The following is a 16,153-nucleotide window of genomic DNA, read 5'->3' on the forward strand; positions in this document are numbered from 1 at the left end:
CTGGGCCTCTTGATACATACTTGTAGAAACGATGGAACCCAGCCTTCAGGACGCAAACACCAGGAGAGAAGTAGACGGACACACGCTGGGACTAGCAACAAGTTTAATGAAAAACAACTACACAGAAGTTCGCAGGGAAGCCAGAGCGCGCATGCGTCGTACATACCACGTGACAAGTCAAAGAAAAAAAACACTAAATGACACCTAGTAGCCACATTTTTCTAAATAAGCTATCTCTTTCTTTGACAGCGATAACGAGGGCACACAACACATTGATTGTGATGTTTTCGGATATGGTACGCTTCAATCAGTTCTCGTTCGTTACGTGTGTTCCAGAACGCCTGCGGTGTTCCTATTGATTCCTTCCTGGAACTTCTAGCCATGTACCTATCGTCGACTATTGTTGAATTTCAGGATGAATGGTTTGTGCAAAAGAATGGTATATATACATAGGGTCCAGTGTGGCACCCGTCTTATATCACATTTTTCTTTCAAAATTGACAATGCTTTGAGCACCTCTTTAATTGATGATAAGGTAGTCAAGGTCTTCAGGTATGTTGATGATTTCTTGATCTTGTTAAACCTGAAGGATCCTTTGGAACTAGAGTCGGTTTCAAGTGATATTTTTAGCTCATTCAGAGCATGCACGAAGGCTCTGAATTTTACGATGGAACTGGCATCAGACAATGCTATTAGGTTTTTAGACTTAAAACCAACCTTCTCTGACAATGGTCACGTCTTCTGGATGTATGCGCCTCGTACCCAGAAACAGCTTCTACCATTCGAGTCGTCGCACTCTAAACTAGTGAAGCGTGGCATAGCTACCCTCTGCATCAACAATGCCCTCAATAGACGCTGCCATCATTCAATGGAGCAAATTTTTAATCAGCAGATTGGCCGGCTTTCCTGACACTGTTCTCAAGGCAGTAGCTGAGACAAAACTGAAAAAGTCGAAAAAAAAAGCACAAGGCAGAGCACACAAAACTGCCTGTGAGGCAGTTTTGTGTGCTCCATTCATGCATGACTTCCATTCGCTTAGAAGTCATGCCGCATATCCACAAGGTTTCCCACAATGTGAAAAAAGTTGCCACAAGGCACAGCGTTCGTGTTGTGTTTTCGGCGCCATGCAAGATGTCAAGTCTATGTGCTAGGATTGAAAATCGTAAACCCAGGAGTGTCTGCAGTACCAGCCATAACTTCACAACTTGCATCAAAAGTGTCGTTTATCGCATACCGTTGAAGTGTGGTCGCGTGTATATAGGCCAGACGGGGCGTTGTATTAATACCCGCTTAAAAGAACACGAAACGTCTGTCACGTCAGGAGGAGGAGCAAACCTGCCTTCTCATTGCCGAGTGTGCGGCTGCTCGCCTGTTTTGGAAGACACACAAATTATAGGCAGGGGAACTACACGTTACGAACGAGAACTGATTGAAGCGTACCATATCCGAAAACACACAATCAATGTGTTGTGTGCCCTCGTTATCGCTGTCAAAGAAAGAGATAGCTTATTTAGAAAAATGTGGCTACTAGGTGTCATTTAGTGTTTTTTTTTTCTTTGAGTTGTCACGTGGTATGTACGACGCATGCGCGCTCTGGCTTCCCTGCGAACTTCTGTGTGGTTGTTTTTCATTAAACTTGTTGCTAGTCCCAGCGTGTGTCCGTCTACTTCTCTCCTGGTGTTTGCGTCCTGAAGGCTGGGTTCCATCGTTTCTACAAGTCAACAACGTTGTATGTTGACGAACGGCCACGCCTGAATCCGGCCCTAGCGTCTGGGTAGATTTCATAGTACTCTAAGTACCATTCCAGACGTGTTAAAATCATTCTTTCCATTGTTTTTCGGACACAGCTGGCAAGTGCGATCGGACGGTATGAGGAAATGTCCAAAGACGACTTGCCAGCTTTGAGAAGTGGAATGAGGCGACTTGACTTCCATTCCTGCGGAACCGAACCCGTCTGCCAGGAGTCGTTGTATAGGAGGAGGAGTGCTTTCCGAGCTTGGTCTCCTAGATTACACAGGGCACGGTACGTAATGCCGTCAGGTCCTGGCGCTGAAGAACGCCTGCACAAAGCCAGTGTAGCTTCTAGTTCTTCCATAGAAAACGGGCACTCTATGCGGGGATCGCGTGAGAACAGTGTGTGGTCGAGCGTCCCCGTTCCCGTTCCATCGGAATTTGCCTCGCCAGCAATCTTTCTGCAGAAAGATTGAGCGACGTCAATCTCTCTACATTGTAGATGTAGTGCCAGAGAATTAAACGGGTGGCGCTGACCAAAGGTTGTGCGAAGACCACGAACAGTCCTCCATATTAGCGACAAAGGTTTTCGCGGATCCAGGGACTCGGAAAAGGATAGCCATTGTCACGAAGCCAGCTTCTTCAAGTGACGCTGTATTTTCTTTTGTGTTCGTCTAGTCAATCTCAAATCATGAGTGCATCTATATCTTCGTTCCGCACGATGGCGAATTGCTCGAAGTTTCTCGAGTTCGATGTCGAAATTGGTGCAGGCAGAACTCTCCGAAAGCGAATGCGTGGTTGTTTGTTTGACATCCTTTATCGCGCCCTCTAGGTTGTAGAAGGAACCGTCACGACAATAGTCTTCCATTATTGTTTTGTATTTAGGCCAATCGGTGCAGTGGACGGCTCTGGGAGACTTCGAGCTAGTCAGACCTTCAATCTTCAAATAAGTTGGGATGTGGTCGCTACCTCGCCTTTCTAAATTCGAAAACAAGTGCACTCTTCTCGAAAACGAACGTGAAACGAAGGTAAAGTCCAAGCAGCTACTATACACAGATCCACGCAGATAAGTGGGGCTTCCATCATTTGACAGGCAAAGTTCGCGTTCAGAGGCAAAGGACACCAATGTTCTGCCTCTAGAGTTCACTTTGGAGCTTCCTCATAGGTAATGGTGGGCATTAAAGTCGCCAGCGATCACCCACAACTATGGAGTCGATGTCAAAATTCCCTGTAAGCGCTCACAATCTAGACGACTTGTTGGAGATAAGTAGGCTCCAGGAATTGTGAACGTGAGCTTTCTCGTCTTCACTGTCAAGCAAACGTATCGATTTACTTCGTCAGGAGGCACTGGGTGATGCACATAAGTCAAGTCATGGCGTATAAACACAACAACCTTGCTGCACTCTCTCTGGTTAGAGGACATAAAGCACTCGTATACCCGGTAAGTCTGATGGGAGCTGACAAGTTTGGCTCGCATATCATGATAATGGGGAATTGGTGCGTAAAGACAAACTGCCTGAAGTCGGATATGCGTGACTTAAGCCTTCTTGCGTTCCACTGAAAAGACAGATGCATTCTTGATCTCCTCTTGAAACGACGGCATCTTTCGGACCATGGTTTTACCCTAGAGCCGCAAGCACCGGACTCAAGGTGCCCAGCACCTGCAGTGCGCTCTGCTCCGACGGGGTTTTCATGCTGCTCAGTAGAATGCGCATGGCGTCCATAAGTGTCTTCAACATCGCTGTGACTTGGCGATCCTCAGTCGTCGTCGCATCAGCGGTTTGTGAGGTCATCGAGGGCGGCGCGATTTGATGCGACTCCGAGGCAGGTTGTGCTCGCGGAAGTGTAGGCCACTCTTCAGGAGGTGCGAGTTTTGCCCCTTCGTTTTCGCAGTGTCCGTCTTTGCGGAAGTCGGCGTTGGTATGGTAGCCGCTTTGCCGGAAATGGAGAACACAGCGCTGACGTTTTATTTTAACGCTGTAAGTTTGCTTTAACAGAATAAAGGACCAGGACGAAACGACGCTTCGATTTCAGCCCTTCTGCAAACCAGGGGCGCTATTCTGTAAGAGTCTACTTAGTGGACTGTCCATTTCGCCGTTTCGGCGACCGTTGATTCGATGCTGCTTGACGTGCAAGAAGGTGCCAGCCAGTCTCCTTCCTGCACGTCAAGCAGCAGCGAATCAACGGTCGCCGAAAGGGACAGTCCACTAGGTGGACTCTTACAGAATACCACCCCAGCCCTCCTTCTCATAGAACTTCCTGCAATAATTACTAGAGGGAACTCTGACGATGCGATCGTTCAGCCACCATGGCCCAATGATTGGTAGTACATGGATTTGTATGATTTTCGTGCTCGTGGATTCAGACGTTCTTGCGGCTTTGCTTATTATGCTTTATTTGCCTCCATTGTCCTAAATAAATTTCAAAGCAATCTATACTTTTCTTTAAGTACAGAAGGCTCTGTGAACATCACATCCGCTACTAATTGCAACGGTTCAGCCGGTCGAGGTGGCCAAATCGAAACGAGCCAAGCATCTCGCTGACCAGCCCGTGAGAATTTTATAAATGCGTTCTATGCCGCTTGTCGATGTATGCGTCCGTGGCGCAATGGTTTCAATATCGGGCTTCCGTGATTAAAGGTCGTGTGTTCTAATCATGCCGTTGGACAATTTAATTCATGTTTATTTAATTATTTATTACACAGTACTTTGTTAAAAACTACGAGCTTGCAAAGTCACTAAGCCGCATGAAGGCAGTAGGATGAAGTTTATGCAAATCCATGTACTACCCATGATTCCTATGCTGGATGAACCTACTCGCTTGCAGCTCCCGTAGACACAAAAGAGTCGTCGCAATATATCGACTCGGCATCATAAGCGCTTACCGTAACGGACTGCCGACTTTGTTTCAACTATACAGTTCCGCTTGTCCCTCAGCGGCTGCCACTATCACTGTTTCCCTTGCGTGCAATCAAGCGTTGTTATTTTGTCGTTTCAGATACTGTTCAACTTGAAGTTGGCTGTTTACAACTTATCGAGGTGAGTGACCTTTACTGTTATAAGTGAGCGAGGGTCATTCAGTGCAACTTAAATTAATAATTAATTAGTCAACTTATACAAACTGCTGCCCTATTAGGGCTTTAGCGTAAGTGGGAAGATAGAGAGAGAGAAAGAAGAAGGGTGAAAGGCAGGGAGGTTAACCGGAGGGGAAGGTCCGGTTTGCTACCCTACGCTGAGGACAGAGGGGAGGGGGACGTATAGTGAAAGGAAAGTGGAGATAGAGAAAGAAAGGGAGCACAGACGCAGAATCACAGTCGGTCACTGTCACCGCATACAATCACTCCACAACACAGGAGCACTTGTAGCACTGTAAACATCAATTCAGGCTAGAGCCGCTTGTCCAAATCTGTTGCCCTTAAAAACTGCAACAAAGCTCTCGTGGTCGTGATGTCGGCATTCTAAAATGGTTTCTTCTGTTAACGGTCTTTGGTCCAAGCGTGCTATCGCGATTGCGAGCGATCGTCTCTGTAAATTGTAGCGAGGACAGTCACAGAGGAGGGGTTGAAGAGTCTCCTCGCTACCACAGCCATCACACGAGGCGCCGTCGGTCCATCCGATTCGGAATGGAAAAGACTTCGTAAAGGCCACTCCGAGCCATATTCGATAAATCAGGGTAGCTTCACGTCGGCAGAGACCAGCTGGGAAAAGGTAGAGAACAGTAAATGAGCAAACTACAAGGCAAACACGAGCAAATTATCTAAGCAGTTAACTTAGGCAAGCGAACTCAAGCAAAGAAGAAAATAATACCGGTAAATGAAATTTCACATAAAGCAAAGTACTCAGACTATTATGACTTATTAAAAATGACTTATTGGGAATTATTAAAAATGAATATAATGGCAAGAAACGAGCAGTACCGCACAAAGGATAGTACAGGACAATGAATGAAAAATTCGGGACAAAGAAACTGTGCCGCAAGAAACAAATCAAACCGTCATTCCACCAACTGGTTGTCTTGTTGGATTGTAAGATTGTTTAGTGATCTGGCAATGAGTTTCACTGCGCACTCGGCGATTACTAATCGATTGTTTTGCAATATCTCAAGATGACCCTTTGGAGCGGTTTTACGTGGAGAGTGGCCGAGTATGGGACATGGCAGTTTTTCACATAAAATTATTAGCAAATACGGCAGATATATGAAACACAAGCTTCGCCTCTACCGGTTACAACTAAAAAAATCTTATCTAACTGCCACCGTTTTTCTCGCAGTTGTATACCCTGTTGCGAGTGCAGCCTGGTTTTCCTGGTAGATGCACACTGACAGATGCTATTTTATGTTCGAGGAACCATGTAGTGCTCCATGATTCAAACGCGATAATCGGACCGCATGGCGGCCGGAGCTTTTTGCACCTCCGGTGCGCGCTGGGTTATCGCTGAGGGGCCGAATGCGGTTAGAGCGCGTCACAGAGGCTCTCGCTTTCATAGTATATATGCCACAGTGCGCATATTCTCGGTGTCCCCTGCACCCACCAATGGCCCCAAAGGCGCCGGCAGCCACGCTATGCGGGTATAATGTTTAAACCGCTGAGCACTGTACACATAGGCCCCTGTACAAGAAATGTTTCGTACTAAAGGAGAGCGGTGCTCTTTTCTTCATGCTCTTTATCACGGATGAGCTGTCGTCTCGGTCATTGCTGCCTCAAAAAAGAAAGAAAGAAAGAAAAACGAGGGAAGGTGTCACTTCTTATTTCACACTGCTATTTTATTCCAGGACGTTCAGTTACTGTGAACTCACAAAATGGCTGCTTTACGTCTTGGCTGACACCGGAAGCATCCCGCCTCTGTTGGCTGCAATCTGTAAGTATATAGCCTTGCATGCTAAAGACCCAGCGCGGTTCTCTTTTTCCTCTAAAGACAAAATCTGTTCGCTAATGATTGGCCGACGTCTCTTCTTACGAATATTTCCAACGCACTTCTTAAAAAATTAATTATGGGGTTTTACGTGCCAAAACCACTTTCTGATTATGAGGCACCCCGTGGTGGAAGGACTCCGGAAATTTGGACCACCTGGGGTTCTTTAACGTGCACCTAAATCTAAGTACACGGGTGTTTTCGCATTTCGCCCCCATCGAAATGCGGCCGCCGTGGCCGGGATTCGATCCCGCGACTCGTGCTCAGCAGCCAAACACCATAGCCACTGAGCAACCACGGCGGGTATAATTCTAACGCAAGAGCTGATTTATAAGTACGCGCCCTAGCTCTGTATACACAAAAAAAGTTCGTACGCTGCCTAACGGTTCGTAAGAAGACGCGCCGGCCTATATCTTGATAGCGAATACGTTATAGTATACTGGAAACGGGTCCATCAACAACAAACGATTCCTATGACGAAAAGCTTTGTGGGTGCGCCGAACATGCAGTGGCACAAAGAACGCTTAAAAGGAGCAAAGTGCTTAAGCAAGAACCACGGACAAATAAACTAGCCAATTTAGCGATAGTACTAGTCACAAGAATCTATTAGATCACACGTATTTTGCCTTCGGCACGGCAATACGTCATTTACGGGGTGGCAGCGCACCTTTCGGCTTCCTGAAAACGTAATAAAATGATTACGGTGGATTTGTCCTTAATCTAACATGCTGTAAGCGTCGAGTCATGCTCACTGGTTCAGCATTCACTGGTATAGAGTGAGCACTGAAATGTGACAGCAGTAATGGCTTGCAGTTCAAACTAGAGTATGTAGTTCACTTTGCCATGACGGCTCTGCAATGTCTCGACGTCTGCTCGCAAATTTAGTGTCGTTTCACTTCGCATTGAATGTCATTGCGATGACATTTCGAAGGATAAAATGTTCGCACGTGCGTTCCCTCTCGGCTGACCTCGCAGGTTTCCCAGTGGCCGTGTGCGTCTCACTCCAAGCGGAAAAGCTACTGGCCACGGTAAGCACGCGACAGGCTTTATGCGCGGCCTTCTTCCATGCGTTTGTATCTGTTTTCACTTGCGTGAGCGGCGCAGGCGGCCAAGGACTCGGTCCGACGAACGCTTGAACATTTCGATGCCCTTTCCCTATCGGCGCGCGTGTCTGCCAAGTGAAACGTCTTTTGCAAGCGTGCGCCTAGCACTGAAAGAGTCATGTAACACAAATAGTTTTGAGTGCGATACCTATAGCTAACAGACGGCTACTGCCGACGAATCAGTAAAACAGGTTGTCGTGTTCCCGCAGCATGCGGGCATATAATTTTTCTCTGAGGCACCACCACCATCTTGGGAGTGCAAAATTGTGTGCACGCAAGTACTTTAAGACGGGGTGTGTTAACGGAAACGATTACAAATTATGCCTAAATACAGCAGCCTTACTTCAACTGCGGCTTTACAGAGACGATGAGTTTAAATTTAGCAACAATTTACGACTGTGTGTATTCCCGTTGCTAAACGATAGTAGCTTCGTTTACACGAACTTGAAGCGAGCGGCTCACGTCAGACGTCGGGCTGACCGAGACCGGCCAGATAGGATTTATTGCATTTAACCAAATGGGTCGAGGAAGTCAACCTGCTTCTTGCAGTCGGGTTCACTCAACCCGCCTCAAAGTTTTTTTTTTCCTCGGTCCGGCCCGCTAGCATTTAAATAAACCCAACGACTTTGTTTGGTTCACATAAAGTAGCTAATGTAGAGCAGGTATTTGTAGATGGAATAGGACTATTTTCCGCTCGAAAGACGGGACCAACAAGTAGAGCAGACTGTAGCTAGCGAAAAGTGTCCACAATTTTTTAATACATTTTTTAATTATTTTACTTCTGCGAAATACTTGCACCTAAAAAGACAACCAAAAATGAAAAAAAAAAACAAACATTAAGGATATCTTGAGCCCTTGAGCCATCCAGCTTAAAACCATGACACCATCCTACGAAATAAAGTGTAGTTCCTTCTTTTGACCAATGGCACAGAAGCCACACTGACTTACTTCGCACCAATATTAGCCAGCTCTCGCGCCTACATAATTTCTCACATCAGCTTGTCGCGACATGAGCGCAGCACATTCGTCTCACTGAACCTCGGGGTGCATCTCAGATCTCTGCAATGCCGTGCAATGTGCCCCGAAAATACTTTTGTGACATGATAACTGAGACATCGTAGGTCCCGAAAAGTTTTCTCTTTTTGTAACGCCATCTTGGCAATGTACGAACGCGCTCGCTGAAGACTTATAGCGGCTTTACACACATACTTGACATAAGCATGCTTCAAGCATTCGTTTTCTTTTTCTTCTCCTATTTCAGCATTCGCTACTTGTGTCGCGTGTGTGTTAGCGTTGTTTAGATTCTTTCTGATAACTTCTGTTCCATTTGAAGCCCGTACCTGGTGTGTGAGACCGCTTGAAGCGTGTCTTGAGCATTCGATGTAAGTAGCAGAAAACAGAGTTATTAATAAAAAATGTCGCAGTTTCGCCCGAAAGGCGAAGCGTCAATTGCGATAGCAAATTGGTAGAGAGCTATTCGGAGTAGGGATAGTAGAGTAGTTTTATCGGCCGCATAAACTTGGACACATTCGCTTTCTAACTGAATTGACAAGCGTGGTGTCATCGCGCACATGCAAACATGAATAGATCACACTGAATGACCGCAGACAACGACTGTCAAAACGCTGGCGCGGCCGCTGCAGCGGGCGAAGAATTGTGCGGTCTATCGCTTCAACGGAAACTGAGCGGCGATTAGACAGCGCATAAAGGTCAGAGCCGTGTGTTGACACGGCCGGGCTCGACTGGCGCGCGCGCTCGCTCGCTTCTTCAGAAGCGAGTGCGCGCGCCAGTCGAGCCCGGCCGTGGTGGAGATAAAGAGACGGTGCGGGCGACGGCCACCACAGCCAGTGCAAGCGTATTTGTTGGCAGAGTAGAAGCTGCTCCCGCCGTCCCTCCCGCGCTGCCTCCCCACTTTTTTTTTTTTGCTTTCGCGTGGGAGATTGCGTTGCCAGTTCTCCTTGCGCTGGGTTGCAAGATAAGCATTTGGTGCCGTAGCACAGCGTCGCCCCGCCTCCCTCCCCCCCATACCCCCACGGCCTTTTGGGCGACAATCGCGTTTGCTTTCCGCCGTGCGTTGGCTCTCCGTGATAGCGCGCGTCCCCCGCGCGCTTTTACTCGCGCATACGGCGCGCGGCGACGATTTTATCGCCCTTGGAATGTATACGGAACCTCACGGCGACGGCGACGCCGACGGCGGAAATCCCGTTGAAGTGTCCATATAATTGCTATCGCAATAAAATCGTGTTCTCGCTCAGTATATTTGATTGTTTACTGTCGATGGCTGTCTTGTTTGTCATGTTTACTGTCGATGGCTGTGATTGTAATTTTAAATGTAATTAGATCTTTACCTGTCTTGTCGCAAGTAAAGGAGGTAACGCTAGTGATATAAAATAAAATAAAAAGATGTTTTCGCCTATATACACTCCTTGGTCAGCGATGATGCTTGGCTAAATGATCTTTTGGCTTCGGTATGTGGCCGCTTAGCTTCGCATGAGCCGACCAGAACTGACGTGCTTCTTAAAGAAGCTTAGAACGGATGAAGTGCGACAGGAGAGCAGAGCTAGGGTCCATAGCCGCCCTTGGACAAATATACTATGGGTTGTTAGAGATGATTAGAGGTGGTATTTCCGGGACATGGTCCCAATTCCGACAAATGCCTTGATGTTAGTGTCAGCTGCGTATACATGCAGGGGCGTAGCCAGGGGGGGGGGGGGGGGTTGGGGGGGTTCAACCCCCCCCCCCGAAATTTTTTCCGCAAACCCCCCCCCCCCCCCCGCCCCACTTAGCCACCCTTTGTTCTCGTCGCTTCGCACTGACATAATTCAAGGAACCGGTGCTACTATCACAATTTCATTCCTCGGCGCTTCTGTTTGGGTTGGTAATTTACAGCGCATCATTTCTGCATATGGAAAAAAACTGTCACGGTGTTTGTCAAGGCTTTGACACTCTCTGGGGTTTTGGACGAGAATGTGGCGGCCGCATTCTGAAGCAAAAAATGCGGCAGCCGCATTTTAGACGAAGGCGAAAATGCTCGAGGCCCGTTTACTTAGATTTAGGTGCACGTTAAAGACCCCAGGTGGTCGAAATTTCCGGTATACATTTCCGCCGCTTCCCTTCAGGTGCCGGTGAGGCCGCGCTCGCGCAGGATCTTAGGCTACGTTCACACTAGGTCTCGGAGCTGTCGGAAGCGGCAAAATCTTGCAGAAATCCACCCGCCTAGGCGGCAAAACAGGCAGAAAAACAAGCGGCGAGCCAAATCGGTCTCGGACCGATTTTTTCGCTATGGCGAAGCGGAAACGCGGCGGGAAGTCGTTCTGCTCGACCGGAAGCTACACTAGCATGTAAACAACCGGTCGTAATTTAATTGAACATGGCACCAAAAGTGCAGGCTGCAATGCTCATCGACGCGATCAAGAACCAGCCCTTGCTCTACGACAAGAGTGGTACTAAAACGTACTGTCACCAATACTCGCGATAGTATTCAATATCGCGCGACCGGAGGTGCGGGAACGAAGCCTTGGCGTGACCCAACTTCTCGCGCTTTTGCAAGGCCAGGCGAACCCACCACCACCGTTTCCGAGGTGTTCGCGACTTCCGTTTATTCATTGTCCATTTCTAGAAAACAAGTAGGTAGAAGTATAAAAGCCATTTCTTCTTCCACTTCCATGGCAGACAATAGTTAGGCAGATTCCTCGTTGGCGCTCTATAATTCTCCTCGCACGTGCACGGTATGTTGCAGAAGTCGCCGGGTGCTTTTCTCGTCGCGACGATAGATTGGGAGCGTAGGTCTCACGTAGGACGCGCAGGCTTTGGCGAGCCCCAAGACAAGGGCCAGCCAGGGTTTGGTGTCCTGGAGGCGCCGACAATAATACGAAATGATGAAATGTTATTACAACTTGTAAATAAAAGGTATTTAAAGAAATATAATCACGCCTAGGCACTAACCTCTGACTCAGCGCTACCGCGCCCGTGTGAGGAGAATCACGGAACGCCAACGAGGACTTTACCGAAGGTCGCAGATGACACGCGAAGTTGCGCAAAATGATCACTTTTGATGACGGGTGGGTCAATGAATGAGCATACCACTCGAAATAATGCGATAATGAGCGCCACCACGCCGACAAACGTACGCAGACTAGATGGATGTGGACGAAAGCGGCAGCGGCGGTAGCAAAACAAATGTGAACAACTTGGACATGCGCGGAAAAGATTTTCCAGCCGCTTTGGCCTTTCCGCCCGCTTGCCGCTTCCCAAGTGTGAGCGTAGCCTTAGTCTGCGCGCGAAACGTCTCTTGTTTGCGATTGCGCCCCTACGGAAGGCTGGTAGTTACTAGCTGTTGTGTTGAATCCCAAACCAGCAATTACGCAAGGCTGGTAGTTGCTGTTGTGTTGTGGAATCCCAAACCAGCAATGTACACACGAAGAGGTTGATGACAGCAGTGAAATTCCACCGACTCGAAACAGAATGCACGAAACAGACAGCCGCCAAGCATGGATTACTGTTGTGCGCAGTACAGCGTAAGGAAACTCTTGTTGCAGGCGCTGACAGTTCTCGTCGGAGTTCACGCCTCCTGAGAAATTGATTATGTGCACTATGCACTGAACAAGACTGGAGTTCATTCCTGCATCGCTAGTACACTAAACAGTCGAGATTCTGTCAGGTACGAGGCCGCTTCCTGTTTGCACCGGCGTAAGTGAAGCAGAAATGAGATGCACGCACTAGAGCACTGCACGGGCTCGGGCTTACCCGAAAGCCCGGGCCGGGTAGAGCAGTTTTTTCACGGGCTCGGGCCAGGCTCGGACCGGGCTCGGGCTTTCTGGTGGTGTGCATGTAACGTGCAGCGAGTTATCCTCGCGCGTCTCGACTCTGAAAAATATGTCTTTTTCGGTCTCGGGCCGGGTTCGGGCCAAAGGTAAAGGGGTGGCGGGCCGGGCCGGGCGGGTAACGTAGAAAAAACTTCCGGGCCCGGGCCGGGCCCGGGTTCCCCATAAATTTTTTGGTCGGGCTTGGGCGGGCAGGCCAACGTAAAATAATCGGCTTAAATAATCGGCCCGTGCAGTGCAGTGTCTCTAGCACTCACTACTTAAAATGCGTGCACATGCCATGTCTATGCTGTGCGGTGAAATATTATGTACACATTCTGAATCTGTTAACGTAAAGGCAAATGACGGCTACACGCTTGCACACAGCGGAAGACACAGCGGCCCATGCTCTTGCCGCAGGAAATGCAACCCTCTCGTATGAGGGAGCAGGGCGACGAAAGCTTCGAAAAAAAAAAAAAAAGCCTTTCGCGTTTTTGCGCGTACTTAAGTTTTTTAGCGCAAAGACACAGCGAACAAGCTATTGTTATGGGAGTAGGTATAGCCTGGTCACGCATGCATTTTGACGTGTATAGCGGGCCTTGACTTGTGAAACGCACTTCTCCCCGACGAGGACGACGCCATGCACCTACGCTTAACGAAGATTAACAATTAATGATGTCTTTTCCGATCGGGCGGGTCGTCTCAATGATGCGTTTTCGAAGACTGGTCCATTCAGTGGCGCGATGCGAGACCGTTGCTCCTAACGCCCACTGTACCTGTCGTACTTACTGTATTTTACTGAGCTTACTTTACTTTTTAGTTAATTTCTTCACAAGCACACGCGAGGGGGGGGGGGGGGGGGGGCTTGCCCCCCCCCCCCCCCGGTCTGGCTGGTGAACCCCCCCCCCCAAAAAAAAATTTCTGGCTACGCCCCTGTATACATGCATCTACCAAACTGCTTGCACCTGATTTTCAGCAACGCTGTTGTTCCGAAATGTTCCGAACTTACGTCGGGTGTTCCGGAAAATGACAGATTGTCCCGGTTATCCAGGTTTTGTATAATTTTCCAGTGATTTAATAGACACGCTTGTACTCACTTTACCACTAAACTGCAGGTAATATTCTAGCCTTGGCAGGGAGCATTAGCTGTTTCCGCTGCCGGTGTTCTCATGGTGTCCGAATCACATGTGCTGTAAGCTGCCTTTCATTTCTTGAAAATTTTAAGAACTGTAATAGTATCGCAATTATTTCTTGCGCATCATGTGTCATACGGGGCCTGCCAGAGTGGTTCATGACGGGCATGTGTCCGCTTTCAGAGCAGCTATTAAGCATCAGAGGTTTGCCGTACTAATCTATTCGTCTATTTCATCTTGGCACATTGCAATACTTAGGGTTTCGCGTGCACCGTAGTGTACGCTGCTCGGAGTTCTACTCTACCAGTTTGTGAAGCCATTCAAGGGTGTGAAGCCATTCACGTAGATGAAATATTTATTGATTAAAAAGGGGGTCCATTATCTTCCATTGTCTATAACTTTTGTCAATAGCGGCGTTATGCGCACACGCCTACCCGAGTGTGTGACTAGGAAAGCCTGCAGTGTGTGGGACCGCATGTGCGAAAGGTTGGTGATCGAACAGCGGATATGGTTGTCATGTACGCGAAGCTAATCTGTTTTTTCCCCCGTGTGTTAACAAGTCTTTTTTTTTTTCTCACACATTATTGGCAGTGACCTCTGGAAGTCCTTCTTAAAATCGGTTTCGGTGGTAAAACTTTTTTTCGTGAAATTGGGTTCGCTAATACATCAAAGTTTATGGCGTACGCAAGGGAAATCAAAATTTGTTAGATAAATAAAGAAATTTTGAAATTCTGGTTTCGTTAAATTAGGTTTCAACTGCATTTACTATAGCGGTTGTCAAAATCACGAAAACACTCGCAGCTAGAACGTACATATTTTGTGAAGTATGTGTGTAAAAATGGGTTCACTGAGTGCAAATCGGGCGTCGTTTATCGCATCCCGTTGAAGTGCGGCCGATGTTACGTTGGGCAAACGGGACGATGCGTGAATGAACGGCTCAAGGAGCATAACTACAAGGTTAACAAAACGCCTTCAAATGGTTTTCTAGCTATGCATTGCTCTTTGATAAAACGCAGATAGTTGGAAGTAGCAAGTGTGAACTAACCCGTCTAATAATCGAGAGTCAGCAGATAGACTATCACGGTGACTCTTGTATCAGTAAGACTTCCCTAGCGTTGAGTGACAAGGAACTTACTTTTTTTGCGCATGAACAATTAAATTTGCTGTTTCTACGCCCTGTCTTGTTACCTTGCTCCCCGCGAGCGATGTGGCTCACGTGATCGGTGACGGGCTTCCATAGCACTATATTGTTCGGCGTTGTCAATCCAATAAACTTCATTGCTGTGAGTAGCGCCAGTGTGTTCGTACGTCTCCTTCTTAGTCCTCGTCCTTACTAAGCGCTGAAATACTGCCTTCATGATGAACCAACAAGCCCATCTTGCCACTCTTGTGTGTATACGCCGCTCAGATACAGTATACTGTTCATTTATCCGAATATTCGTCCCATCCCAACCATCTTCATCTTCCTGCTCTGTCTTAATTTGTCCCAAACTCCTTCCCAAGCGTGGAGTAGCAGCCTGGAATCACTAAATACGTCTCCGCCTTTCTTACATTAATGTTCCTCTCCCTCTTTCCCTCTCAAGCTATATCAGGGGTATAGTTAAATACTTTTCTTGCTGATATGTAAAGAAAGTAAGGTAATTTTTGCGGTAATAACGTGACTGCTATTGCAACTTTCTACACATGCAAGTCGAGCTGTGCAAGCAAACGTCAAACTAAAGCAATTCTGGAAGCTGACTATGCTCTCTTTTCTACGCCTGCATTGTGTTCAGTTCGCGATGGAACTAAAGAATACTGCCACGTGGCAGCCCCTATTGCTGGCGCGCACCTCCATCCAGCAACGCGTAGCGCGTACCGGAGAATCATTAAAGTATGCAATCTGGTTTTACTTAGATGTATAATAGCTTCTTTGCTAATGGGATGAGAGCGAGGGAGATTCCCAGTTTCGAGAAACTCGCATGCTTTCCGGCATAGCGCCTTGTGATGTGAGTTTACTGCGCCACGATCAGTGTCAAGGCCTGGACTTTGAACCCAGGGCGGCACTCTACGTCATAACGTCGATTAAATAACTTGTTTGGTCTCCGAGTAACAGTCACTCTACACAGCTGCTGATTAAAGTATACTCCCGTGTCAGTTTCGACGTGTCATTTTTTTTTTAACTCAAGGCCCAAAACCTTTAAATCCCAGAAAATAATTCTGGCTAGCGTCGGCTAAATAGTTCACCATCTTACTTGTTTATGTACAGTACTCATGAGGCGGATGCGTCATGACGTCATGACGCTCGCTCCGCTTCTGCGATCGCTGCGGCGGCCACGCACGAGCATGAAAAAGCGGTTGGTAAAGTGTTTCTTCAACTTGGAAAATATGTGTCAGTACTGCTTTAACTTCCCAATATTCTCAAAGCAATCACGATGCGCGTCAACTAGTGATGCGCAGTTTCTCCGTTTTAATTTCCTGCATGTCTACACTAGAGC

At 47.7% G+C, this 16,153-nt stretch overlaps 1 protein-coding gene across 2 annotated transcripts in view; it reads left to right on the forward strand.

The window, feature by feature from the left end:
* LOC119433330 (diacylglycerol O-acyltransferase 1-like) overlaps positions 1 to 16,153 on the forward strand; it is an 89,621-nt gene that overhangs the window by 25,256 nt on the left and 48,212 nt on the right. For both annotated transcript variants that reach the window (XM_049671528.1, XM_037700498.2), the window contains exons 2-4: positions 4,729 to 4,769; positions 6,502 to 6,587; positions 7,617 to 7,669. In XM_049671528.1, the coding sequence (XP_049527485.1) occupies positions 4,729 to 4,769; positions 6,502 to 6,587; positions 7,617 to 7,669 (180 nt within the window). The remainder of the gene's footprint in view (positions 1 to 4,728; positions 4,770 to 6,501; positions 6,588 to 7,616; positions 7,670 to 16,153) is intronic.

This window comes from Dermacentor silvarum, chromosome 1, assembly GCF_013339745.2.
Source record: "Dermacentor silvarum isolate Dsil-2018 chromosome 1, BIME_Dsil_1.4, whole genome shotgun sequence".
NCBI lineage: Eukaryota > Metazoa > Arthropoda > Arachnida > Ixodida > Ixodidae > Dermacentor > Dermacentor silvarum.